At 42.0% G+C, this 25162-nt stretch overlaps 1 protein-coding gene across 1 annotated transcript in view; it reads right to left on the bottom strand.

Moving 5' to 3' along the window:
* RASEF (RAS and EF-hand domain containing) overlaps positions 1 to 25162 on the bottom strand; it is a 706663-nt gene that overhangs the window by 202288 nt on the left and 479213 nt on the right. The window contains exons 9-10 of the mRNA XM_069625884.1: positions 5816 to 5907; positions 3653 to 3887 (exon numbers count right to left, since the gene is read on the bottom strand). Coding sequence (XP_069481985.1) covers positions 3653 to 3887; positions 5816 to 5907 — 327 coding nt within the window. The remainder of the gene's footprint in view (positions 1 to 3652; positions 3888 to 5815; positions 5908 to 25162) is intronic.

Raw genomic sequence — 25162 nt, 5'->3', positions numbered from 1 at the left:
AGACATATTTCTGCATGTTAGCAAGTTCCACACTTAAATAGAATTTTGAGGGTTAGTAAGTACCACACTTAGATAGAATAGTGAATATTAGCCCACGTCTCATCTAGATAGAAATATGAATGTTAGCATGTGCCTCACTCAGATAGAATTATAAATGATAGCAAGGGCCACACTTAGATAGAACTGTGAATGTTAGCATGTGACTCACTTAGATGAAATTGTGAACATTAGCCCGCGTCGCATCTAGATAGGATCGTGATTGTTAGCATGTGCCACACTGAGATGGAATTGTGAACATTAGCCCGCGTCGCATCTAGATAGGATTGTTAGCATGTGCCACACCTAGATGGAATTGTGAACATTAGCCTGCGTCGCATCAAGATAGGATTGTGATTGTTAGCATGTGCCACACTGAGATGGAATTGTGAACATTAGCCGGCGTCGCATCTAGATAGGATTGTTAGCATGTGCCACACCTAGATGGAATTGTGAACATTAGCCTGCGTCGCATCAAGATAGGATCGTGATTGTTAGCATGTGCCAAACCTAGATGAAATTGTGAACATTAGCCTGTGTCACATCTAGATAGGATTGTGAATGGCAGCATGTGCCACACTCAGATAGAATTGTGAATAATAGCAAGAGCCACACGTAGATAGAACTGTGAATGTTAGCATGTGACTCACTTAGAAACATGAATGTTAGCATGCGCCACACTTAGATGAAATTATGAACATTTGCCTGCGTCTCATCTAGATAGGATCGTGAATGGCAGCATGTGCCACACTTAGATAGAAATGCAAATGTTAGCAAGTCCCACACTTAGTTGGAATTGTGAATGATAGCATGTGCCACACTTAGATGGAATCGAGAACATTAGCCTGAGTCGCACCTAGATAGGATCGTGAATGGCAGCATGTGCCACACTTAGATAGAAATGTGAATATCCACAAGTGCCACACTTAGATGGAATCGAGAACATTAGCCTGAGTCGCATCTAGATAGAAATGTGAAGGTTAGCATGCGCCGCACTTAGATGAAATTGTGAATGATAGCATGTGCCACACTTAGATGGAATCATGAACATTAGACTGCGCCGCATCGAGATAGAAATGTGAAAGTTAGCATGCGCCGCACTTAGATGGAATTGTGAACATTAGCCTGAGTCGCATCTAAATAGCTTTATGAATGTTAGCAAGTTCCACACTTAGATGGAATCGTGAACACTAGCCTACCTCATATCTAGATAGGAATATGAAGGTTAACAAGTGCCACACTCAAATGGAATAGTGAATGTTAGCAAGTACCACACTTACTTAGAATTAGGAAGGCTAGCAAGTACCACATTTAGACAGAATTGTGAACATTAGCCTCCGCCTCCACCAGACCCAGACAGAATTGTGAATGATAGCAAGTACCACACTTAGACAGAATTGCGACACACTTAGATAAGATTGTGAACAATAGTCTGGTCACAACTAGATAGGATCGTGAATGTTGGCCAGCGCCACATCTAGATAGAATAACAATTGTTAGCCAGTGCCACATTTAGACTGCATCGGGAATATTATCAAGGTCATATTTAGATAGAATTGTGAATACCAGCTTGCCTCACATATAGACAGGATTTTAGAATGTGAGGCAGTGCCACATTTGGATACAATTGTTGAATATTAGTTGGCGTCATATAGAGAAAGGATTGTGAATATTAGCCAGTACCGGACCTAGATAGAAATGCAGAGATATTCACGCATCACATCTAGAAAGAATGTGCAAATTTAGCACATCACTTCTAGACAGCAATGCCAATAACCAACCCCTAACAGTTTCACCCCTCGGCATACACCTCTCAAACTCTAACCAAACACAACCACAACCCTATAGCACAACAAACCACACAAACTTCACTACACCGCAACAACAAAACAAACCACGCATAGACTTGCACAACAGCACACAATGGCTACCGACTGGAAAGCACCCCAAGACCAGCGAACAGTGTTTACCGGGCTGAGGCTGCCAACGGCACATCACTGCTCTCTTGCACATTTCCTGCTCGTTCCCACTAACTCACCCTCCTTCCCTTTTCAGAGCCACCAGAGCGCCAGGGGACCACTACGGTGGCGATAGTGCGTGGTACAAATATCCTTTAACATTATAATTTGGGTTCTTGGGTTCTTTGGGATAATGCATTGTTATGCCACTGGTGATACCCCTGCAGTTAATGGACCCTTCGTCCCCACAATCTAACCCTGATCCTCTATCCTGCTGTACGCCAGTGCTGATATTTCGAATGTTGGGATTGAAATCCCTGCATTATAACCCACACCCCATGTTTTCATTGACCTTTTGATACTGCATTCCTACTGCATCTGACCACTGCAATACTAAGGGTTAATACCTGATTTAATGGAGAAAAAAGACTCAATTAGAAGCAATCATGCATTAATGGTGGTCACAATAATCCCAGTTGGAATCTGGAGTTCCAACGCCGTTCGACGTCAGCCGATGCCTCCGCGGCACTGTTGAGGAAACACCACAAACCATCCTCTTCAAGGCTTCCCACCATCAAATACTAGAGGATGTCATTCATAGTGAATGTTGGAATGTGGGCAGGGACTGTATACCATCATTTGAGATAAAGATTTATGCCTTGAAGGGTGCATGACCCAAGAGGCCAGAAACCTTTTAATAGGCCCAAAGCTAGCTGGCAATTTTGTGAACCTAGCACTCGGAGCAAGTACTGATGTGGCGGACCTGCTCCACTCAGTATTGAAGAATCAGACTGTCTGGGAGATTATAAATATGTGAAACCGTTGGAATACATGGAACACCAGGTACCATTTATTTGTAACATTAACCCTAATGGGATCAGAGACACAGAATGTTTAATGCCGGACACATGTTCAGCCTACCAACATATCTGAATGACTATTGTGGTCACACCTACACATTCTTTCTAAGAAAGTGTTCATTGATAAGGAACAGGGCCTTCCATTCCAGAACCACCATTAGTATTCTTAGTATCTGTTTACTCCGAGTACCTCAGACATATTACAATATTTAGTCATCAACTCGAAAGATAAGGGGCATGTGTGCTCCAGCTGTGATGATCACATGCCGATCACATGCAGTCTAGTATGCACTTTGTATGTAAATTGAATAGCCACACCACTTGCTGACTGTTTCAAATGTTTTGATTATATGTTTCCTTATACCTTTTGTAGACGTTTTTCATTTTTTTTTTTACTCAAATCTATATTTTTGTGTAATGATTAATACAATGTTTGTTTATGAATGATGTTAAATTTGATAGCGGACAAGCCTGCATAGCTATTACCTCCTTCCCCTGGAGTTCCTTAACAGTGGGGAGATAACTACTTATGAGGAAGGTGAAAAATGGCATTCTTTTTTTATCTAATATAAACTCGAGAACTTAAAAATATATAGCTTAATGATCTGAACTTCGGAGACCTCCCTATCTCGTGTATGTTTTTCATATGGTCCACCGTGTCACCAAGTCTCCATGGAACTCTTTGTGGGGACTTCTGGCAACTCATCTGGTTTAGGTGAAGAGGGTATCAGTTTACATTGAAAGAATTCCACAAACAAAAGTTACATTTAACATGTCTTGTATGCTAATGAGGCTTACATCTGTGTCAGAAGCATCTCCACCAAAGCTCTCGTGCATGCCACGCGACCTTTGAGAATTCTTGGGAGTCTTGTAGTCCACTTCCGAGTCATACTCATTGGAATCTCTCAGCGTGGACAAACCACTGTCTATGCAGCTCTCGGGCAAGCTGTCCACCTCGCAGTTCATCCTTTGCATTGGGTCGCAAATTGCCAAGGAATCGTAATCTTCATCCATGTAACATGAGCGTGGAGACCTGTTAGAAGAATGACAACTGCAGTCAAAGGATTTTCTGGAGGAACCTGTTGATGATCAACAGTTGTTGGTCTATTATATGTCGACAATTAATTCAAGAAAAAGGTTATTTTTGACACATTAATTGCATGGCATAAGTACGTTAAACTGGTTCCCTCGATCATCCCTTCATCATATCCGTTAATATATTGAAGGTCAAGCAAGCTCTTTGAAATAACTACTGCATCCATGCTGTTTAAGATGTTTATGTGCGCAAGATAGCTCAGCGAGTTAAGTGCTTCCCTCTGACATCAGGTTTGGCCTCCAGAAACATGTTTTATGCTCAACAAGACCCAGACTGCACTTAGCATTCTAAGGTTGATAAAGTTAGTGCCATTAAATCGTTTAATACTAACACATGTCCAAAAAGAACCTAGAAACATGACGAATCCTTCATGTACTGCCATATTAACACATGAAACTGGTACATTGAACTTGTAGCAGTTTCACTGCAGCCAATGCAGTGGCATAGGGCAATAATGGCTGCAGTAAATGCTCTATCCAGCATTGCAGTGTTTGGCCTTCATCTCTCCATGTTTAAAAAGAACATTATTCCATCATAAGGAGGGATACTAATAATATTCCCTTCCAGGCTCCAATACCAGGTAGTAAAGTCCCTCCGCCCTTGCTTCACTTTGGCCTACAAACCTGGGCACTTACTACGCGGCTATGACTCCCGGAATGCAGCATTATTGGTTAATTATTATGTAGACTACCTTAAGGTAAATCTTATATTGGAACTGAGTTTTGCAGGAGCAGATCCAAGCAGCCTTTTGCCTATAACCTTTTAAGAGATGTTAATGAATTGTCCTGTTTCTGAGAAGACATCGCATGTCCAGGGTATGGATGCAAGACTTGAGAGCAGTGCTTGAGCATTGCCTGCAATAGTGTATTGAATGAATTATGAGACGCATGCGCCCAAATCAACTGGTCGTACATATGCCAACATGCATGCATAGTTCTAGTGATTTGTCATGCCACCATCAAATTACAAAAGTGAATTCTAGTGGGCAACAGATGACTTGCCCCTAGAAGTCGTTGTGCGTTTGTTAAATTTCCACCCACCCGCAATCAGGCCCACATGGGCACAGTAAACATGTGCGGTCTGGCCATGCAGAGAAAACAGCAGGCACGCCTGTTTGTGATGGTGAATCTAAAATAGAGCCAATAGTGTTCCTGATTCAACATCTTTCTGCGCCTAGTTCTACTCAGGATGAATGCAACAAAGTGTTACTTGTGTGCACTACAGAGTTCACAGTGCTCCCCACATGTTTATATTTGCTTGCAAAGTTGTGGAGACAGAGCTCAGAACTTTGGATCAAGTAGGTTACCTGTCAAATGTTCTTTTACAGGCACATGATAATACACATGTGTGCAGTTTTTATCTCTTGGAATAGGTGTGATGCAATTGAAGGTCGTCTATGTGCTGATTGATATGGGCCCCAACATTAAAAAAAGATATTATCCAAAAATTTTGTCATTTTATGGCAAGCCTTTCTGTTCTGAATGTGTATGACTTACCATCAATGTGCTTGGTTATTTGAGTACAGATCACAAAGATTTATAAAGGAGCAGTCATTAGCACCAATGTATGACATTTTCAATGCCATTTTCTTCCCGCTATATTTGCTGATCCTACAATTTAACGAAAAGGTAAAGAAGCATGTCTTGCAATTTGAAGAAGCCATCATTCAAGAAGCTTGGTGTTGGAAGTGGGAGTTAGAATCGCCTCATTCTAAGGAGGAAGGTGTCAATAATTCGGAAACCACACAGAGATGGGCCCACCTTTGAAATCGTTCTTTTGATCAATGGCGTTCAGCATAACCATCATCATCCTAGAAATTGAAGTGTGTCAAAAACAGTTTCAAACAAACACTGCACAGACCTTACCTGTCATAAGATGGAATTTGAGGAGACTGGCCCTCATTGAACTTGGGGCTGTTCCTGGAGATGGTGTTCCCTGGTGAGCCATTGGCCACACGCTGCAATACAACGACATTATTAGTAACGAGTGACGCATCATGCAGGATTTGTGACTGATCTATTACGTTCTAGGTGCAGCAGGTGGGTAATCACTTCCCTCAGAAATGCTGTAAAAAGGACATTTGCAACAGGCACAGCCATCCCATATATGGTGCTTCACAAAGGGTGAAGCCAAAGTAGGTCGGGGCTGGTAGATGCGTGGCATGGGGAGTCGTGGATTTGTGTGGGCAACAAAGACTAACAAAAAAAATTGCAATGTATATCATATTCAATAATTCTAATTATTTATTGTGTGCTTTAGTTTAAATTAAAACTTTTCACAGATAATACCATTTTAAAAGAAATACTAGTTTTTCAATAAAATCCTCATAAAAACACATTAAGAAAATCTAATACAGCATTTGTTAACGAAATTTCGTTGCTGTTCAAAATGCGTACCCAGAACCTAGAAAAAGATATTCCATCAATTTCATGAACAAATCTACCAATAATTGTATTTTTACAGTGTAGCGGAGCAGTACAGTCGGCCTCAGCTGTCCCCTCCCTGGATAGATGAGTGATCTGATGGCGGTTTTGAAGGCTCGTAAGAGGCAATGTTTTTATTTTGGAGGGGGAGCGGGGTGCCGTGATTGTGTCCAACAAGGGCGATGGAAGGGTAGCAGGAATCAGCAGACGGTCATGGGGTTATGTCATATTCAATGGGGTTTGAGAACACTAGGTGTGAGGAGAGGAGTAGCTGAAGAGAGAGTTCTCCTGGCAGGAGGTGGGGCATTCCATGAACTAATTTAAATACTAAGAGGAGGAGGAGAATAAGGAGAGATTTGTGTAGAAGATGGAGCAAGACTGCATGAAGTTGGTGGATGGATGTTGGAGGGAAGCGTGGGGGGTGGCAGTGAGTGAGAGAATCAAATTTGATGTCTAGAAAGGAAAAGAGAGGAAGACCCTTGAGCAGCTGGAGCAATAGTGGAGAAGACTGAGGGGCCTTTCTGGAGATCAAAGTTTTTGTAGCGTTGTGATTTAGGTGAGGATAAATCTTGCATTTATTACAAAAGATGTACTCTGTCTTTTGCGGCAGTGGAGATATTTATTGCTGAAGCTTTATATCACAGTCAAAGAAGACCCCAAGTATGGCGTCCTTGGGAGTGGGAGAGCGACTAGACTCGGGAGAAAGCATAGCATAATGGGGAGGAGAGGTGAGGTGGGGTCTCGGAAACACTGATGCACATTTTAATTCTCTGATGCATTTTCTGATTATTGCAGCCTACATTTGAATGTTTAATTTAATTGTTCAATTTAATTGCAGGATCAGGATTTGAACCTATGTGGCACTCAATTGTCTTGTTTCCAAGAAAAACATGTTGGCCCTGGGCTATCCTTTCCCACCGAGGATTTCCACAGCAAAGCGCTGTGCAGTAACAGTAAAAGCTCTGCACGTTAGGTTTTAAAATTATGTTTCCAAAAATAGTATCTTTTTACATGCAGTCCTTTATTGGAGAGTCTATATCGATGTTTCCTGCAAGGTTACCAATTGCAGGAAAAGGTTGCAGGTGTGCTGATATTTCGAGACTTCTCATTTGTGTGTGCGTTCAGATGCTGTTTCCTGCAGCCATCTTGTGCATTGTTTTTACTGCTGCCGATGAATGCAATACTTCATGTTATAAAAGAGCCTTGTCATTTTTCATTACTGAATGGGGGCATATAGCTTAAGCAGACGCATTGGCTACGCTGTTGAAAATGTTTGCAAAGTGCGCCATATGGCAGTTCTGGAAAGTAATTGAAATACTGCTCCACACTGACTATAGAACACAAACATGCTCTTAATTTAACAGCAATGCTTTATGTGTTTTGTGTGGAATTACATCTTGCTGTGGCAGAAAGTTTTCATCAGTAATTGGCAGGCTTTTCTTTCCTTAAAGCAGAATACATCTGCCTGCTTCTACACATATCAGGAGATGGTTAAAACCTGTCAGCATTTGTAAACATAATATATGGCTCATATTTTCCAGGCTTTACTTTCTACAGCCTCGTATTGAGCTTTGCTGTGTTGATCCTCAAACCACCAAATTCTATAATTACCACAGAAATATAGCGGTCTCTAAAAGATAAGGGCTTTACCACCCTCCTGGCAGTAAAATATGCAGTATGTCTGAAAATATGCATGTTATGTTTGTCATTTCTTTTTTTCAATGTCCGTTTCCATCCTTGTTTTGAGGATGGACATTGACTGGGTATGGTGGCGGGCAGGGCTTTAAGTGGGGTAAGAAATCGAGAGGGGGCCCTCAGTTGGGGGCGTGGCTTCTGGGAGGGGCGTGGCCTAAAAAGCACGCAAATCGTAAGGTCTGCACACAAATATATATATACATGTTATATATCTGTGTGCGTACCTTACTATGGTTTGTGTACTTTGCAGGCCATCTTTTCTAAACATAGAAATATGTTACATATTTCTATGTTTAGAAAAGATGGCCTGCAAAGTACACAAACCATAGTAAGGTACGCACACAGATATATAACATGTATATATATTTGTGTGCGTACCTTACGGTTTGCCTAGTTTTCAGGCCATGTTTTCGGGTTTATAAAAGATGGCTTTGAAAGTACACAATTCAAGCCATCTTTTATAAAGCTTTGACTACGTACAAAATTGTCCGTCGGCAAAGCTTTATAAAAGATGGCTTGAAATGTGTACTTTCAAAGCCATCTTTTATAAACCTCGAAATATGTCGAGGAATCCCCAGGTTCGCCGAGGGTTAAAGACGCCTCGGCGACCTGGGGAAACAAAGGAACAGTAACTGCCTCTGATGACCCCTCGCGCGAGGGGTCACCAGAGGCAGTTACTATTACTGACAGAAGTGGCAGCCAGGCACAGCATCGCTGTGGTTGGCTGCCACTTCTGTCAGCTAGCCTGACTTCATGGCAGGCGCATCTCCCGTCGCGGCTGCGGCCGCGACGGGATAATGCATCCCGCCAATGTTGCGTGCGGTGGGACTGGGGGCCCCGGCAGGGCCCCGGCTCAGCCCCACTTTTTGGAGACTGCCGGGGCCCGGCCCCGGCAGGCCCCGGCCCACTTAAAGCTCTGGTGGCGGGTTATACCGCTTTTGTACCAATGCAACGAAGGGCCAGTATCAAACTTATTGTGCATTACATTGCAAATGGGGGTGATAAAGGTGGGCGTCTAAGATGCCTACATTTTAACAACTTTCTGGGAGCCCATATCATACCTTTGTCCCCTAAGTGAAGGAATGTGGTAGGGTAACCCTTCACATATATGGAAAACATTTTAAGGAAAACTTCTGGGTGAAGGTAAACATTGGAGAAATTTCAATAGGTCTTTGACCCGTAGCCATGCAGCGTTTCATAGAAGTCTCCCCCTCCATACAGTGTAAATAGGACATGCGTGGTTCAATGTCGGGGTCAGTCGTGTAGGCAGAGGCAGGGGGCTTTTAGAGCAGTGGAAGGAATAGGATTTAGCGGAGATAGAGGTAAAACATTAGTATTAAGTTGAGGGTTTACATTCAGTGTTTGTAATTGAGTGCCCCATATGACTGTGATGAGACACAATACTAATAGTGGCAAGAAAACTCTTAGAATGCTTTGGAGGAAGGAGGAGATTGTATTCAGTGTCTTTCAGTCAGTGCAGTAATGGGACAAAATACTAGTGGTAAATAAAAAAAATCTAAGCGATCTTTTGGATAGGAGGAAACTATGTTCAGCTGCTGTTACTTAGCACACCATGTTTCTTTGATGAGAGCAAATACTAGTAGGAACTAGACATAATTTGAATTCTTTGGGGGCAGGAGGATAATATATTTAGTGACTGTTACGGAATGTACCACATTTTTGGATGAGCAAACATACTAGAAGCTACTTCAGGGTTTTTGAATGATTTGGGAACAGACGTAGATTCTATTTAGTGGCTGTAACTGAGTGGGGCATCTTTTTGTGATTAGGTAAATACTAATAGTGACTAGTATACTATTATAGTATTGTAGTAGTCTGTAGCAGATTATATTCATTAGCTGTATCTGAATTAGGTTTTTCTTATGAGACAAAATACTAGTAGTGACTAGAAAAAGTTCTAGAATGCTTTCGAGCAGGGGGGATTAAATCGAGTGACTATTACTGAGTGTGGAAACCTTTTGTGATGAGACAAAATACTAGTAATGACTAAAAAATAATGCGTTCATTCTAACAGCTTGTTTTAGTCATTACTAGTATCATTGAGGATGTAGGAGATTATGTTCAGTGTTTTTAATTGAGTGTTCCATAATTGTGTGTTGATTTAAAATTATAGCAACAAATGGAAAAAGTATAAGAATTCTTTGGCGGGAGAAGGAAATTATAGTGACTGGATGTAACTGAGTGTTCCATCTTTTTTGTGTCAAGACAGCATACATGTAGTGACTAGAAACAGTATTAGGGCTCTTCAGAAGCAGGAGGATTTTATATTGAGTCCCTGCAACTGAGTGCGCCATCTTTTTGCGATGAGACAAAATACTAGTAGTAACTAGAAATAGTCTCAGAATTCTTTATATTCAGGAAGTGAGCATAGTTTGTGACTATACCTGAGTGTGCTTTTTTGGTGAGACCAAATACGAGTAACCATTAACACATGTATTGGAATTCTGCATAGGCAGGAGGAGATTATTTTGAGGACTGTGACCGAGTTCGAGTTATGAGATGAGATAAAACATCAGTAGCAAACAAGAACGTTTTAGGAGGTAGGTGTAGATTATAGTTAGTGGCCATAACTGAGCATGCACTCTCTTTTTGATGAGAAAAACACTAATGTGAAGCAAATATGATAATGCTTTGGAGACAAATGGAGATTATATTCTGGAAGTGATACTCAGTATACCATTTCTTGTGGTGAGGGTACAAAATATGAATAACAGCTAGTAAAAGGATTTACAATGGATTATTTGTCAGATTGCATTCAGTGGCTTTGACTGATTTTATCATTATTTTCTGATGAAACAAAAGACACAAAGTGGCAATACACATTCTTGGAATGCTTTCATGGCAGGAGAAGATTATATTTATTAATTATCACTCATATGGACATTTCTTCTGATGAGAGAGCATACTTGTAGTGAATAGGAACAGTCTTCGAATTCTATGGAGGCAGTAGATTATCTTCAATTGCTGTCACTGAGTGTTGCATCTTGTTGTGAAGTGGCAATGTTACATGTAGTGACTAGAACATAATATAGTTCAAGATAGGAAGAGATTATATTCAGGTGCTGTATATATGATAGCAATTTCTGATTAGACAAAATGCCAGCAGTGGCTCGAAAAAAAGTAACATTTTGTGGAGCAGTAGTAGATTATATTTAATATTTGTAATTGACTGCCACATATTATTGTGATGGGAAGAAGTACTTGTAGACACTAGAAACATTATTAGAATTCATAGGACGTAGGAGTATGTTATTTTAGATGGCTACTTATCGGTGTGCCTTTTTGTGATGAGACAAAATAATAGTGCTTCGGAAAAGGTTTAGAATTCTTTGTAGACAGGAGGATATTTTATTCAGTTGCTGTAACTTAGTGCACCATCTTTTATGATGTGATAAAAAGTAGCATCAACTAGAAATAACCTTTAAATACTTTGGAGACTGGAGTATAGCAAAATCACTGACAGTCACTCATTGTGCCATCTTTTTAGGAGAAGCAAAATACTAGCAGCAACTAGACAAAATACTGTAAGTCTTTCAAGGGAGAAGGATATTATAATCAGTGGCTGTACCTGAGAATGCATTCCTTTGTAAAGAAACAAACATGAGTAGTGACTAGAAATATTCATTGGGTGCAACTGAGTGTGCCACCTATTTGTGATGAGATAAAATACCGGCAGTGACTAGGGAAAAGTTCTAAGAATACTTTAAAGACAGTAGGACAATATATTGAATTGATATAACTAAGCGCACAATCTTTTTGAATCGGCCCAAAATATAAGTAGCAACTAGAAAAAGTATAAGATACTTAGGCAGGATGAGATTATATTTAGCATCGGAGTGTGCCATCATTTTGTGATGGCTCAAAATATTAGTAGAAATTAGAAACATATTAGAAATGTTTGAAGTCACGATATTACATTTAGTGGCTGTAACTGATTGCAGAATTCTTTTTGTGCAGAGACAAAGTACTATTACAACAAGAACAACCTTTAGCATGTTTTGAATGCAGGAGCTGATTATGTTCAGTAACTGTCACTCAGTGCACCACTTACTTGTGAAGAAAAAAATGTAGTTGCTTGTGAAGAAATAATCTAAACATTTTATTTTATTGGCTGTGACTGAGATTTCCATTTTTTGTGATTGACAGGACTGTAGCAGTTTGATAAAAAAAAACAGCCTCATTACGAGAAATGCATTACCACAGGAAAAAATGCTGCATTACCGGCGCATTACTGCACGGCCATACTACAACGTTGGTGGTAAGGTAGAGGATTTTTCTCCAGCAAAATGCTTGAGGTAAATCCTCCACCTTACTGCTGAAAAACATCAAGGTCAACAGAATGACCGACAGTGGTAATTCTACCGAAATCACCATGGAGTCCTATGGTCTCAAAAAAATAGGGACTTACACCATCTACCACCACTTGTAGTCCTGAAGTAAATCAGTCGGACCAAGTGGCGGCTGCAGTAATTCAGTTTGATGGTATTTCGGTGGATTTACCACTGAAATTCCACCAAACTTGCAAAGAGGCCGTGTTGAACTATGTTTGCCAACATTTAGGGCCTCGTTACATGGTAGGCGGGCCTCGTCATGAGGCCCATCATCTTTGAATTGTTGGTAGGCATGAGGGATTATATTTAGTGGCAGCGGAACACATGCCATCTACATGTAGGTACGGAAAAGGACCACCCTAAGCGCCAACATGTCCACAGCAACTAAATGTTCCATAGGGAATACTGGCATGGGCTAGGCATCATTTTACATCAGCCACAGTGGTTGCTGTGAGCATCTGTGATGCCAGATGTGCACCTGGTAAATGTAATAATACATTTCCCTTTGAGCTGCAGTACTTTCTGCCACATGAAGCACTTTATCTTGCACTGGTTTGCATGATAACGTAGACAAAGGCAGTGTTGCAGCCTGAGATGAATTCAGGTACCCGACTCAATCGTAAGGCAAAGGGGAGCATTGGAACCCGAGAAAGCTGGACTACTAGGGTCATGTTAACAGGCCTATGACCTACAGGGTGGGAATTGCAGAGCCCCCACCCCAACCCCCACTGCATGCTGCCTCTTCACTCAAGATGATATGGCCCTTAAAGATGTATTATAGAAAAGAACAGTGTGCCAACTACTTAAGACCACTGCCCATGATATATATGAGAACAGACGTAGAGGGCCATGTCACTAGTACACACCTATGGTTGCCCCTCACCTACCTCGTGGAGAAGTAGGAAAGAGCTCAGTCTCAGGGGTGCAATATAGCTGGGGGGATCTTCAGGAAGTTGCACGCCAGAGAACCAGAAGTGAGGAATGTGAATTCCATTGTATTGTCATGGGGTCCCATGCTTAAGGAGGGTTGCTCAAGGAGAACGGCTTCAGGCCCTGGATAATAAAGATGAGAAATAGAGAAATATGCCACTTGCAGAACTTCTCCAGAGGATATTGTACACCAGCCAAGGATCCCTATGTGCATTGTTTACCATGTACAATAGAGAACAGACAACTTGGATGACAGTAAAAACCGGAGCGGGAATGCCAGCAAAGGGCCGTGAAAGAATGCATTGGAGCCATGTACACAAGGCAGTATCTTTACCTAAATCCAAGAGGGCTAGTGTCACTGCAAACCCTCATCAGCTGGGAAAATGAATGCCTGGAAACACAGAGCCTATTCCAAATCTCCATTCACCAGAAAACAATGCTTAACCCAACTGGGGTCATGTTAGATTATACCAAGAGAATGGCGAGACATTTATCAGGGTTGAGCGGTTGGCAGAGAACAGAAGGCAGTCAACTAGGAGGCAATCCACCAGGAGAGAAGAAGCGAAGAGGAAGAGAAGCACCACAACCCACCTCCATAAAAGCTCCAGGGGTTCCCAAGAAAGCAGGGGGCTACAGACAGCTAAGAGACCTGTCAAAGCTGAAGAAGCATAGGGCTTTCAGTAGGCTGGGTGGCCTGATCAAGCTTTTTGTCATTAAAGAGCTGGGAGGCTAGAAATCCTGAGAACCTTAAAGTCCCAGGAGTGCTGAACAGTGAGCATAATGACACTATATCACAACATCCCTAAGACTCTGTTTTGAGATTGTCGCAAACATGCAAGCTGGACGTCGATCCCTTTGAATGTGATTGTGCTACAGAAGCAAGCTGGGAGTTTGCCCTTGTGATTTTAATTTGGGAAGAGAACATATCTGGGTGTTATATTCCTGGTCCAGTGGTTGTGGAAAAGAAGAGAGCTGGGTGATATGTTGCTTTGACTGTAATTTGGGCATAGGATCAAGCAGGGCACTTTGTCCCAGTAATTGGGATTGGGATAAAGAATGATGGTCAACGGTATATCCCTGAAACTGCAATGGCAGTAGTGCTCTAGTGGGTGAGTGAGATCCCCATTAGAGAAAGAACCATAACACACTACAAATGTAACCTCCCTGGAATATTTTTCTAATATTCCTAAAACATTTTTAGCTGTAAACAAACCTCTATAGTTATATATCCACGCTACCCTCTTACACAGATTATAAGTAATGCAGAGTCTAATATGTGTCACTCCTCATTGACATGAGTAACCCCTTAGATCACAGGGAGGTTTTCCACCCAGTGGCCCAACATTTTAACCATCTGGCAGCGTGTGGTTAGTTACCTCAATGTCATTTATTTTAGTTGTTGATGAACTCCCAAGCATGTATCCCAACCTCAACGCATACATTTGTGTCACTTGTCCCGTCATTCTGCCACAAGCCAGAGAAGAGTTTCAGCAGACTGGCACAGGTGTGGAAGGAGGAGAAGGGTTTCAGCAGACTGGCACAGGTGTGGAAGGAGGAGAAGGGTTTCAGCAGACTGGCACAGGTGTGGAAGGAGGAGAAGGGTTTCAGCAGACTGGCACAGGTGTGGAAGGAGGAGAAGAGTTTCAGCAGACTGGCACAGGTGTGGAAGGAGGAGAAGAGTTTCAGCAGACTGGCACAGGTGTGGAAGGAGGAGAAGGGTTTCAGCAGACTGGCACAGGTGTGGAAGGAGGAGAAGGGTTTCAGCAGACTTGCACAGGTGTGGAAGGAGGAGAAGGGTTTCAGCAGACTTGCACAGGTGTGGAAGGAGGAGAAGGGTTTCAGCAGACTGGCACAGGTGTGGAAGGAGGAGGTGAGTTTCAGCAGACTGGCACAGGTGTGTAAGGAGGAGGTGAGTTTCAGCAGACTGGCACAGGTGTGGAAGGAGGAGGTGAGTTTCAGCAGACTGGCACAGGTGTGGAAGGAGGAGAAGGGTTTCAGCAGACTGGCACAGGTGTGGAAGGAGGAGAAGAGTTTCAGCAGACTGGCACAGGTGTGGAAGGAGGAGATGAGTTTCAGCAGACTGGCACAGGTGTGGAAGGAGGAGGTGAGTTTCAGCAGACTGGCACAGGTGTGGAAGGAGGAGAAGAGTTTCAGCAGACTGGCACAGGTGTGGAAGGAGGAGAAGGGTTTCAGCAGACTGGCACAGGTGTGGAAGGAGGAGAAGAGTTTCAGCAGACTGGCACAGGTGTGGAAGGAGGAGATGAGTTTCAGATTGTATCCCATAATGAGCTGGGTGAAAAAACACACATTGCAGCGGGACAGGATATGGGGAGTTCCTGGACTCCTCCACCACTGCCCACATCAACTGATGAGTCTAAGAATAATGTTGATAGTTACAAGCAAGATATAATGTATCCATCTGAGTCCAGGAAGCAACAGGGCCGGGAACATAGCTCAGCGGCAAGGTCTCGGAAGCAAGACAAACACATAGCAACACAGGTTTGAATCCTGGGCTTGTGTTTAGAAAATGGTCTCTGGTATTAAGTGCATTATAAAAGAACAAATATAACAAGCGAATTTGGAAACCACTGATACTTGGGATGAGAAGCGTGGGTTCAATGCCACAATTTCAGAGATGGGGAAAATGCAAAGCACATTTTCTCACATGTACTGGGCTTTTGAAGGACAGACTGACTGAGATGGAAGTGCAAAACATCAGCATGTGTCAGCCCCATCAATATCACTGCTACCATAAAAGTTTGAAAGAACATATCGTCTTTGCCAAGCCAGAGTAGCTATCTAAAGTGTCTTAGTTCTTTTATCAGAAAAAAAATGAGACCATCCTGGCACCTGCTCTTTGCGCAAGATGACTATGAAAAGAAAAGGCGGGGTCCAAATTGTATGCCACATCAATGCAGTGACAAACAATGCAATATCATGCGCAGGAGTGTTATGATCCAGGGGACCTTTACTGCAGCCTCCTCACCAGTAGGCAGACACAATACCACACCCATCCCAGGCTGCCACACCAACAGAATGTACTGCTGTGCCAGAGCTCTGGTGATTGGCTGCAATGGGAACTGATTGCAATAGTATGAGAAGTCATTAGCATGTGTGCCATTCTTGAGTCTGTCTCCTGCTAATTTACATTAACAGTAATGCAAAGAGAGGCACCTCCCAGCAGGTTAGACGTTACCCATGGTGATTCTTTCAATTATCCCTGTTAAATGAGAGCTCTGCAGACCCTGTCAGAAATACGCGAGTTCAAGGGACCTCAGACGTTTTCCAGCACTGAAGCAGACATGACATCCATTCATCCACTGATTTACACATTCATTTATTCAGATCGTTTTTCAAGATTTCTCACACAGCATGACTAATTAACATATTCTCAAGAAAATGTACATCATTTAACTTACAAAAATGGGCTGTGTTGCATGTTCATATTCTACGGTGTTAAATGTGCAAACATTTCAGAAATCGAAACGTTTTCTTCAAAAAACATATCATTAGCACTAAGCAACATATTGCAACATGGCACATTTGCAGAACTAACCAAGCGTGAGGCGCAAGAAGTCTTACTGCACTAGCTGCCATTGGGTAATATTAACCAAAAGCCCTTGAAGGTGTTACATTTTTTAATTCTTCTTTTCATTTAGTCATGTTAATATTGACATTGGATTCACATATGGGCGGGTGCATTGTACATGAGTCTACACCATTTCAAATTTGCATTGTGCTTTCTTTGCCCCATTACAAAACAGGAAATAGAGCAAGAGGCCCATGCTTAGTTGGTAGTTTTACACACATGGATGACAACTTTAAATGTGCACATACAGGTGGTATATCTTTTGTTGAGTTTCTTTCCTCAGATGATATTATAGCAGTACCAACAATCTCAAGTTCACAATCATGTGCTTTCATGGCCCAACATTCCATCAATTAAATTGGTTAATGTTCAGCTTCTACAGCTGGAAATAACTCATTTGCTCCTTTATCAACTGTGATCATCTGCTTGCAAGTCTCCAGACAGCGGTGCAACTGCCAATTTTGAGTATGGCTGCATTTTTGGCCATAGGACTCTGCAACTCACTTTAACTACCCCACACATTGTTAGAACCGCTCATACAATATTTAGGGACTATCCTTCAAGCTCCATGTCTGAGGGAAGTACCTCCACGTACCCTTCTTCTTTTCCTTTTTCCCTAATTCCCAGCCCTCCACCTACATTAAGGTAGGGTGGCAGTGCATGTACCTTTGTACAACATCCTCCACTGTCATGAGGTTCCGCTTCCCTCAACTCATTGTCACCTGCCAATGCAGGCAGGACGTATCTGATGATGCATCATTTATTTCCTCTGTGCTTGCCCAAATATCACCACACCCAAATAGCTCCTGCCTCCACAAATGAAAAGCTATGGTGCTGGCAATGAGGCACTGCTGGTGAATGGTGCCACTGTTGCAGTATGTACACAGGGCAGAGATACTTGGGCAGGGTCAGATGGTGGAGGGATTGATGACTGCTTGTACTAGAGTTTCCGTCATAGGCAGTTGTGCCCTCTGTGAAGAAGGACCTGTAGAGACCCCCTCATTGCTGTTCACAGCATTGGAGGGTGCAGTGGGAGAGGGGGCCAATGGACGTTTATATGCACATTCTAGGTCTAGTTACAACAGGACTATGGTTCCCAAAGAGCAGTCCTTCCATCATATACCCTCCTTCACTCATGTCTTGTATAGGCTAATATAACAATGTACACACCCTTGTACAATCTCCCCCTCCAGCAAACTAAAAAAAGCCCCAAACTCATGATGAGTTGAACACAGACTTGAGTTGTGATATTATGTGTCTGGCCTGAAACTTGACATGGGACGCTGGTGTCTGCCTTGTAACCTCTGCAAGGGTAAGCACAGGTGTAAAAGTCCCAGTCTCCTCCTCCTGAGACATCTTCTGTTGGCTAAATCTGTCTCTTGCAATCCCACCACTAGAACATGTCCATGTCCTTCTCCACACTCTTCCCACATCACTTTTGCACCCTTTCATGAGTGACCACCATCTCCCCTTCAACTTCAATTATGAGTAATGATGAAAACATATGCTGGATTATGTCCACAACCACAATGCCCTCCTGGAATATAGGGTCCCACCGTCACCCCACACATCTCTCTTGCTCTTTCCACCCTATCTGTCACAACCCCTCCATTCCACCTCCAAAGTATCAAGTCTCTGGCTCATATACTTCTTCCTCCAACTCATCCTCGAGTGTCAGTGGAAAACCTGCTTTTGTCAGCCCTGCCTCCTCCTCTCTTCTTAAGCTTTACCTAATGAAACTCTCAGCTGAGGCAACACCTGCTGTATCTGCGGGCACCAGGAACGTACCACACAACCAGAGGAGGCCTACCATACACCTCCAAGGCCTGTCAATTGACATCATCCTCTACCTCTCCCTCCATATTGTATAACCAGTCTCTCTTTATCATTTACATTATTTGCTAAGGAGGTCTCACACTAGACACAAATGATAAATATGAAGGACAGACCAGGGCACGCACATGGATTCACACAATGCTCACAAAGACCATTTTAAATGGCTCTCTGAGACACAATGAAAGGTGACTAAAACACAGCTACAATTCTCCAGTTCACACACAAATGGGGATTGTTTTGGTTGCTTTTATATTTATTGAATGGCACAAAGGGAAAAGGGAACAGGGTAAAATGCAGGAAAAAGCCTTTCATTTTTTTGGTTTTCTTTTTTTAATTTTCCATGAGTGTTTGTAAGGGTGAAAAAAGGAAAGATAAAGAGGGGTATTAAGAACACATACATAAACATACGCACACCCTTATTTAGACACTTACATACAAAGACAAAAATAGGGAAGTAGGAATTAAAAAATATTAGAAACTTGTACACTGGCAGAATAGACCATCATACTCCTCCATATTCCTACAAAACAGCTCTAAAATACAATTTAGGGTACTATACATATACAGTGTTAGGCAGAATCCTGTGCAGTGCCCTTAGGGACCACTACACACAATTAAGCCCACTAGTGGTAATACAAGTTCACCTTTGGTACAAGCCTGTACTACTATGTTAAAGTGGTAGCAGTAGTGGAGCAGCCAGGCTTATCTCAAGAGTATATGAGCAGTAGCAGAGATTACACAAAGGGACTACAATTACTGTGATTCAAGCAAACAATGACTCAAGGTTTCAGGTAAAAATAAATTAAAACCACACGAAAAATACACTACAAACAACCAATTCTCTTGGCACAGAATAACTCAAGGTAAGTACCTTATGTTTTGGTGGACCGGTGTTGTGAAACAAAAGACGTTACCGGGAATACATATGCAATCACTTTTTGATAGCTCAGTCGTATGAAAGAAATGCGTATCCACGGCAAGAAACGTTACCGGGGCAAAAACACACTTAGCACCTGGGCTAACCAGAGAGAGTTGGGGACAAAAATCATAGGCAATACTTTTGTCAAGGCAGACAGAATCAGAGAACACTTACTGACAGAAATACAAAAGTCAATAAACCGGAGGCAGTGTCAAGTGGAACCGGGTTCCTGTTGTCGAGGATCACACAGTCAGATAGTTCAAGATTCAACGTTGCCAGGAGTACTTGGATATTTTCAACAGAGGAAGCAAAAGTTATAAGAGGGAAGGAAGACTTGGTTGAGGAAAAAAGGGATTCACCCTAGTTCCTCGCAGCAGAAACAGTACCTTATTCAATGAAGAAGCTGGTGCCACGGCAGTTGTTCCTGGTAGTTTCCTGCATACCCATGGTGCCTGTTGCTTTGGTCGTGGAGACGAGATGGAGAACGTCTGGAGGGGTCTGCACCACTCAGGGATGAGGCCAGCAGCAGCAACGGTGACTAAAAGGTGTGCTCCTTTAAAACAGCAGAGGCTCTTCTGATGGCTATCGGGACCACTACAGCAGGGTGCAGTGATTTTGACCAAGAAGAGGATCCTCTGGCTGTGGAAGATGAGCTGGTTGACACACCAGGCTCAAGGGAAGAAGACTCTGGACTGGATCTTCTCTGGTCGTTGAAGGGTAGATAGCTCATGATTGCAGCAGGGCTTCACTGGGACGTTGTAGTTGCAGCAGCCGTCTTCTTCTCCGCTTCTTTTTGGTTCCTTGTAGTTCCACTGGCGACTCTGACTTCCAGCCCAAGAGTCCTGCCTTTTAAGCGAAAATCCCCCATTCACACAGCCTGGATGTCAATCACGCAGCAGGGGGTTTGTCCAGCCCAGACAACCACCTCAGCCAATCATGGCAAAGTGTGACATGGGTTTCCTAGGATACCCTGTGTAGGGCGTGACTACACCCCTCCCTCACATTCAGCCCACCTAGACACCCAGGCGCCCAGAGGAGGGCTTCCTGGCAGAAGCCTGCCAAAAGACGGTGAACAAAGAAGGCAAACCTGTTTTGCCACGCAAAGTATAACACAAGAAGGACTTTAACAAAAGAAATGGTGACTAAACACAACCGGATCAAAAAGAAAGAGTATTTGGTCAAGCGGGTTTATGTTTAAGGCTGATATATTAGCCTAAAACAATGCCACGTTGATATAGTATAATCGCGGTAGAAAAGTTTGGGTAGATACCACTGCCACCAGCCAAGTCTCAATGTTAAAAGAGCAAAACAAAGCTCAGAGAGGCACAGACAACAAGGGGTCAGATGTAACCCTTTCCAGTACTCCATGTAAGATGGGTTGTACTGGGTCTGTAGTTAAAAGTTTCTATGTAAAGTTAATGGCAACTTTACCTGTTTCTGGGGGACAGTAGTCAGCCCCAGGACAAGGAGTCATTGGGAAGTCTTAGAGACAACCATATGTTACTGCACTGAAGGTGCTGTGTAACACACACAACAAGTTGGGCTCATGGAGTGGTGTGCTCCAGAGTCCAAGATCACACAACAAGTAGAAATGCACATGAAAAACACTGGTAAGAGTGGGAAAAAGAGGCACACTCTTACCAAGTGGAAAAAATAAAGTCCAGAAATCCAGCAAAGCTGCTGGGGGACTCACTAGGTGAGGGAAATTAGCCATAGAAGGAGAATTCTCCCTAACATACAGCTCCCTAAAATTAATTTTTATATATATTGAAATATATTCTTTTTGATCTATAAAGAAAAATACTTTTGATAGAGAGTCAACATTATGGGTAATTCTTAGGTTGCATCAAAATTAAGTTATAAAACAATGTATTTTCGCTACCCCTCATGACAACCATGAATAAGACATATAAAGTAATTACTAAACGGGCAGCACGCACTCTCCTCCATTGTTCCCTATGGTATCTCAATGATGTGAACCAAAGCAAGTTTGCAAACTGCATCCTTTAAAGGAGAATTCCCCTTCTGAACTTTTTTAAGTAACTTTCTGAGTTCACTAACCCCCAACTCCATGGTTTTAGATGCAGAGATTCCAGAAAGTATGGGGTTCAGGTCAGTGGAGCGATGCAGGCCTTCCTTACTTCTCATTTCCCCCAAGTACAATATGTAGGTATATTTTAAGGGAGACATTAGACCATATGTATCTATACATATCCTGATGCCACTCAATGGTGTGATTGCTGGTTGATGAGAATAATACTGAAACTGGAAACAAGTGATAGCAAACATTATCATTAAGGCTGGTGTTATTTGATCATAAGCCTTCCTTATATTGTTCTTGTAACAGAATTGGTCACTACATTTCTATTTATATGTTAAACTGAAAGGTAGATATTTGTGGTCACTCCTTCTAATATTCACTTTAACATGGTTGTTAAAATGTGCAAAATGTCTGGGCATGTCATAAAAAGAATGGTTAAAATATTCATCTTCCCAAAATTCCATGCCTACAATTTCTTACATGTCATCAACAAGCAAGTTGTGAGATCGTTCTGGCAATTTTCAATTATTCCCCTAAGGAAGTTTTATTGTATGAAAGTGGTTCCATCCATAACGTATGGTCTTTCAATATCTTCTTATTTTTTATATTACTTTTTAAACTCTTTGGAAAACCTATGGAAAAAGGTGTTAGATTTGCTTTTGTGCATTCCTAATGCAATTGTTTGTCATGAATTAGTGATCTCTCTTCATTGGGTTATACAGTCTTGTGGAAAGAATTGGGACTCTTGGCAAGTGGTTTGGATGCAGAATCCTCTTTACTTTTTTTCTGATTTTGAGCATATTCTGCTTGTATGTAATACGACCTTGGGGCTCATTAAAAGTATGCCGTCCGGAAACAACGGTGCTGCTAAGCTTACCGGCACCATTGTTTACGACCGGCATACTACAGGTCTGCCTGCCGGAGCCGCCGTACCTGACAGGTCTGACCCTGCCAGGCACAGAGGCCACAAAAGGCACTGCCACCATTATTAACAGTGCCGGTGCTTCTGTGGTCCCCTTGGAATGGGGAACAACATTTTACCGGCACCTGACTTTCCGGCCCGCCAGGGTTGTAATCCCCTGGTGTTACCGGGAAGTCAGGTGCCGGAAAATAATTACAGTTACCGCCAGACCCGTAATGAAGCCCCTTGTCTTTAAATACTTACCTGGAGAACATGCAGAGGTATTATTTCAGATTGGCAGTGATATAACTGAGCTTGTAACAAATCCAGACAAAACTAAGCAAAGGTTACACCAATATGATTGGTTATAGTCTTTTACTCAATACTCTGGTTCTGCAAACATTTTGAGAAGATGTGGGGTGCTACCAAAATACCTAGTGTGTTTTCCCTGCCATTATACCTGAAATATAAACTCAACCTATTGCCATCAATTGAGATTTTAGGTTCTTGGTTTGGTATACGGAGAGAGGCTAGCCTGAGCAGAAGGTTTAAACAAAACTCAGTAATTAAATAATTGAAAAACCTTGTGATCTACTGACCTGCTTTCAAGACTGCACAAGTGCAGCACTTTAAGGACACTATTTACATGAATTTCTAAGGGGCGGGTGGGTGCGTGGGGTAGTTTACTACATGGAAATAAAGTGTCACTGATTTTAAAACTGTGTTTTTTCCTTAATCAAATCTTTGTCCAATTAGCTGATTGAATGTGTATAATTATGTTTTAAATTAAATTTTGATTGAATTGTTTGTTCTCTATGTAGGATTTATTGTAAATGCTATAACACGATTCTGAAAGGTTTTACTTTAAAAAACAATACTCAATAAAAAAACTGTCATAGAGTAAAATAAAATGTCCATCAATTTTCAATTGAGATTATAGATCTGTACAAACCAGGAGAAAATATACAAACAATCATCCTTGAAATGTAGGGTCACAGCTGTTTTTGTAAATGCAAAGTTTTCCTTAATTGCTAAGGAAGTGGAGTTTTCAACCAATCAATAGAGTGGTGGAGATCATCGGGGGCCCCCCATGGCTTCTAGAGAAACACATTCACTGTGTGTTTTCTATGGTGATTACAATACCAAAATGAAAGCTAAGAGAAGGGGTGATTTTCAAGTCTTTTTATGAATTGTATCACATTTTTATATATTACTGCCACTTCTAATGCTTTATTAAGAGATGTTATTGTTACCCAACTTATTAGTACTCGATGAGCCTCGTTATGAGTACGGTGATGCAGCAAAAAGTGTTGATAAAGTGGCAGTAATTCTGTTACTACCAATGTACCGCCACATCACTGCACCACCACATTACGAGTTTTGCGTGTACGCTGGAGGATGCACCTCCATCAAAAAAGCTGTATGGTAATGATCTACCTTACTGCTGAAAATCAGCAGATTTACCACCAAAAACTCATAATGAACCCCACTGTTTTAATCTCATAAGGATGAAAAGATGAGCTGTCCCTGTTGAGACACGAACTTACAAATGACAGGCTCAACCCATGTCTGTGGTGAGCATTTATCAAGCTGAGCTGCTCTGACTCCTTTACATGGAAGGTGTGCTGTGGCTGCTTTCCTAGTTTAGCAATGGGTTCTACAGATCCAGATGTACAAAAATCTTCAGTATTTTAAAGGCTTCTTGGGAGTGCTTTGGTAAACGGTGTAAGCCGAATGCATTATCACATTTCCAATTATGTGTTCTGGTGGATGCGGGACGCAAAGATGGAAGCACCCACTTCTTTTTTCTGCAGTTTGTATATGTGAGAGAAATGGATATTCTGTGCACGCTACAAGTGTGGCAGGCTTTGACTCTTGGTTGTATCAGTGTCTGCTGTGTGACACTTCAAATTTCTTCATAGGGTGTGTGTGTGTGTGTGTGCTCTTAATGGACTGCAGTCTATTTTAAAATGTACACTACATTGAAAAAGCTTTAATTATTTTGCCAACAAATCAGATGGTGACAACTCCATATTTCTGCATTTTAATAGGTACTAAATGTGGATGTATTAGGATGTGAGAGTGCTCTTCTGTTTTACATGCATGTACAGATTTATTCTTAAGTGTAAAGCAGGTATTGTTCCTGATTTTAAGGCGATTCTGTTTTTTTTTGTTTGCAGTGTCTGAGATTCAGGGTATTTTATACCTGGGAGCAGCTGCAAATCTGCATTCCTATGAGGTACACGCCACTGTTTGCCATCAATACCTCCCACATGACTAATCACACGTTTTGTATTTGCCCTTTCACAAACAGTGCTGTCCTACTGCCCAACAATGACATGCCCAACGCTGGCTCCCACATGTTGGAAAGTGGTCCGCTACTCTCCATCTAAGTTTACGCTGTAAACGATAAAAATGAAATAAAAACAACTCAAATAAATGTTCAGGATGGACAGTGAGTATTTACACATCTGCTGAACTCTGCTGTTAAAAAGTATGTGGCAAGTGTAGGTATCATCCCTCGGG

Source organism: Ambystoma mexicanum, chromosome 6p (assembly GCF_040938575.1).
Source record: "Ambystoma mexicanum isolate Mex_15411 chromosome 6p, UKY_AmexF1_1, whole genome shotgun sequence".
NCBI lineage: Eukaryota > Metazoa > Chordata > Amphibia > Caudata > Ambystomatidae > Ambystoma > Ambystoma mexicanum.
The sequence above is the reverse complement of the archived record's forward strand: the minus strand, read 5'-3'. Positions and strand labels throughout refer to the sequence as shown.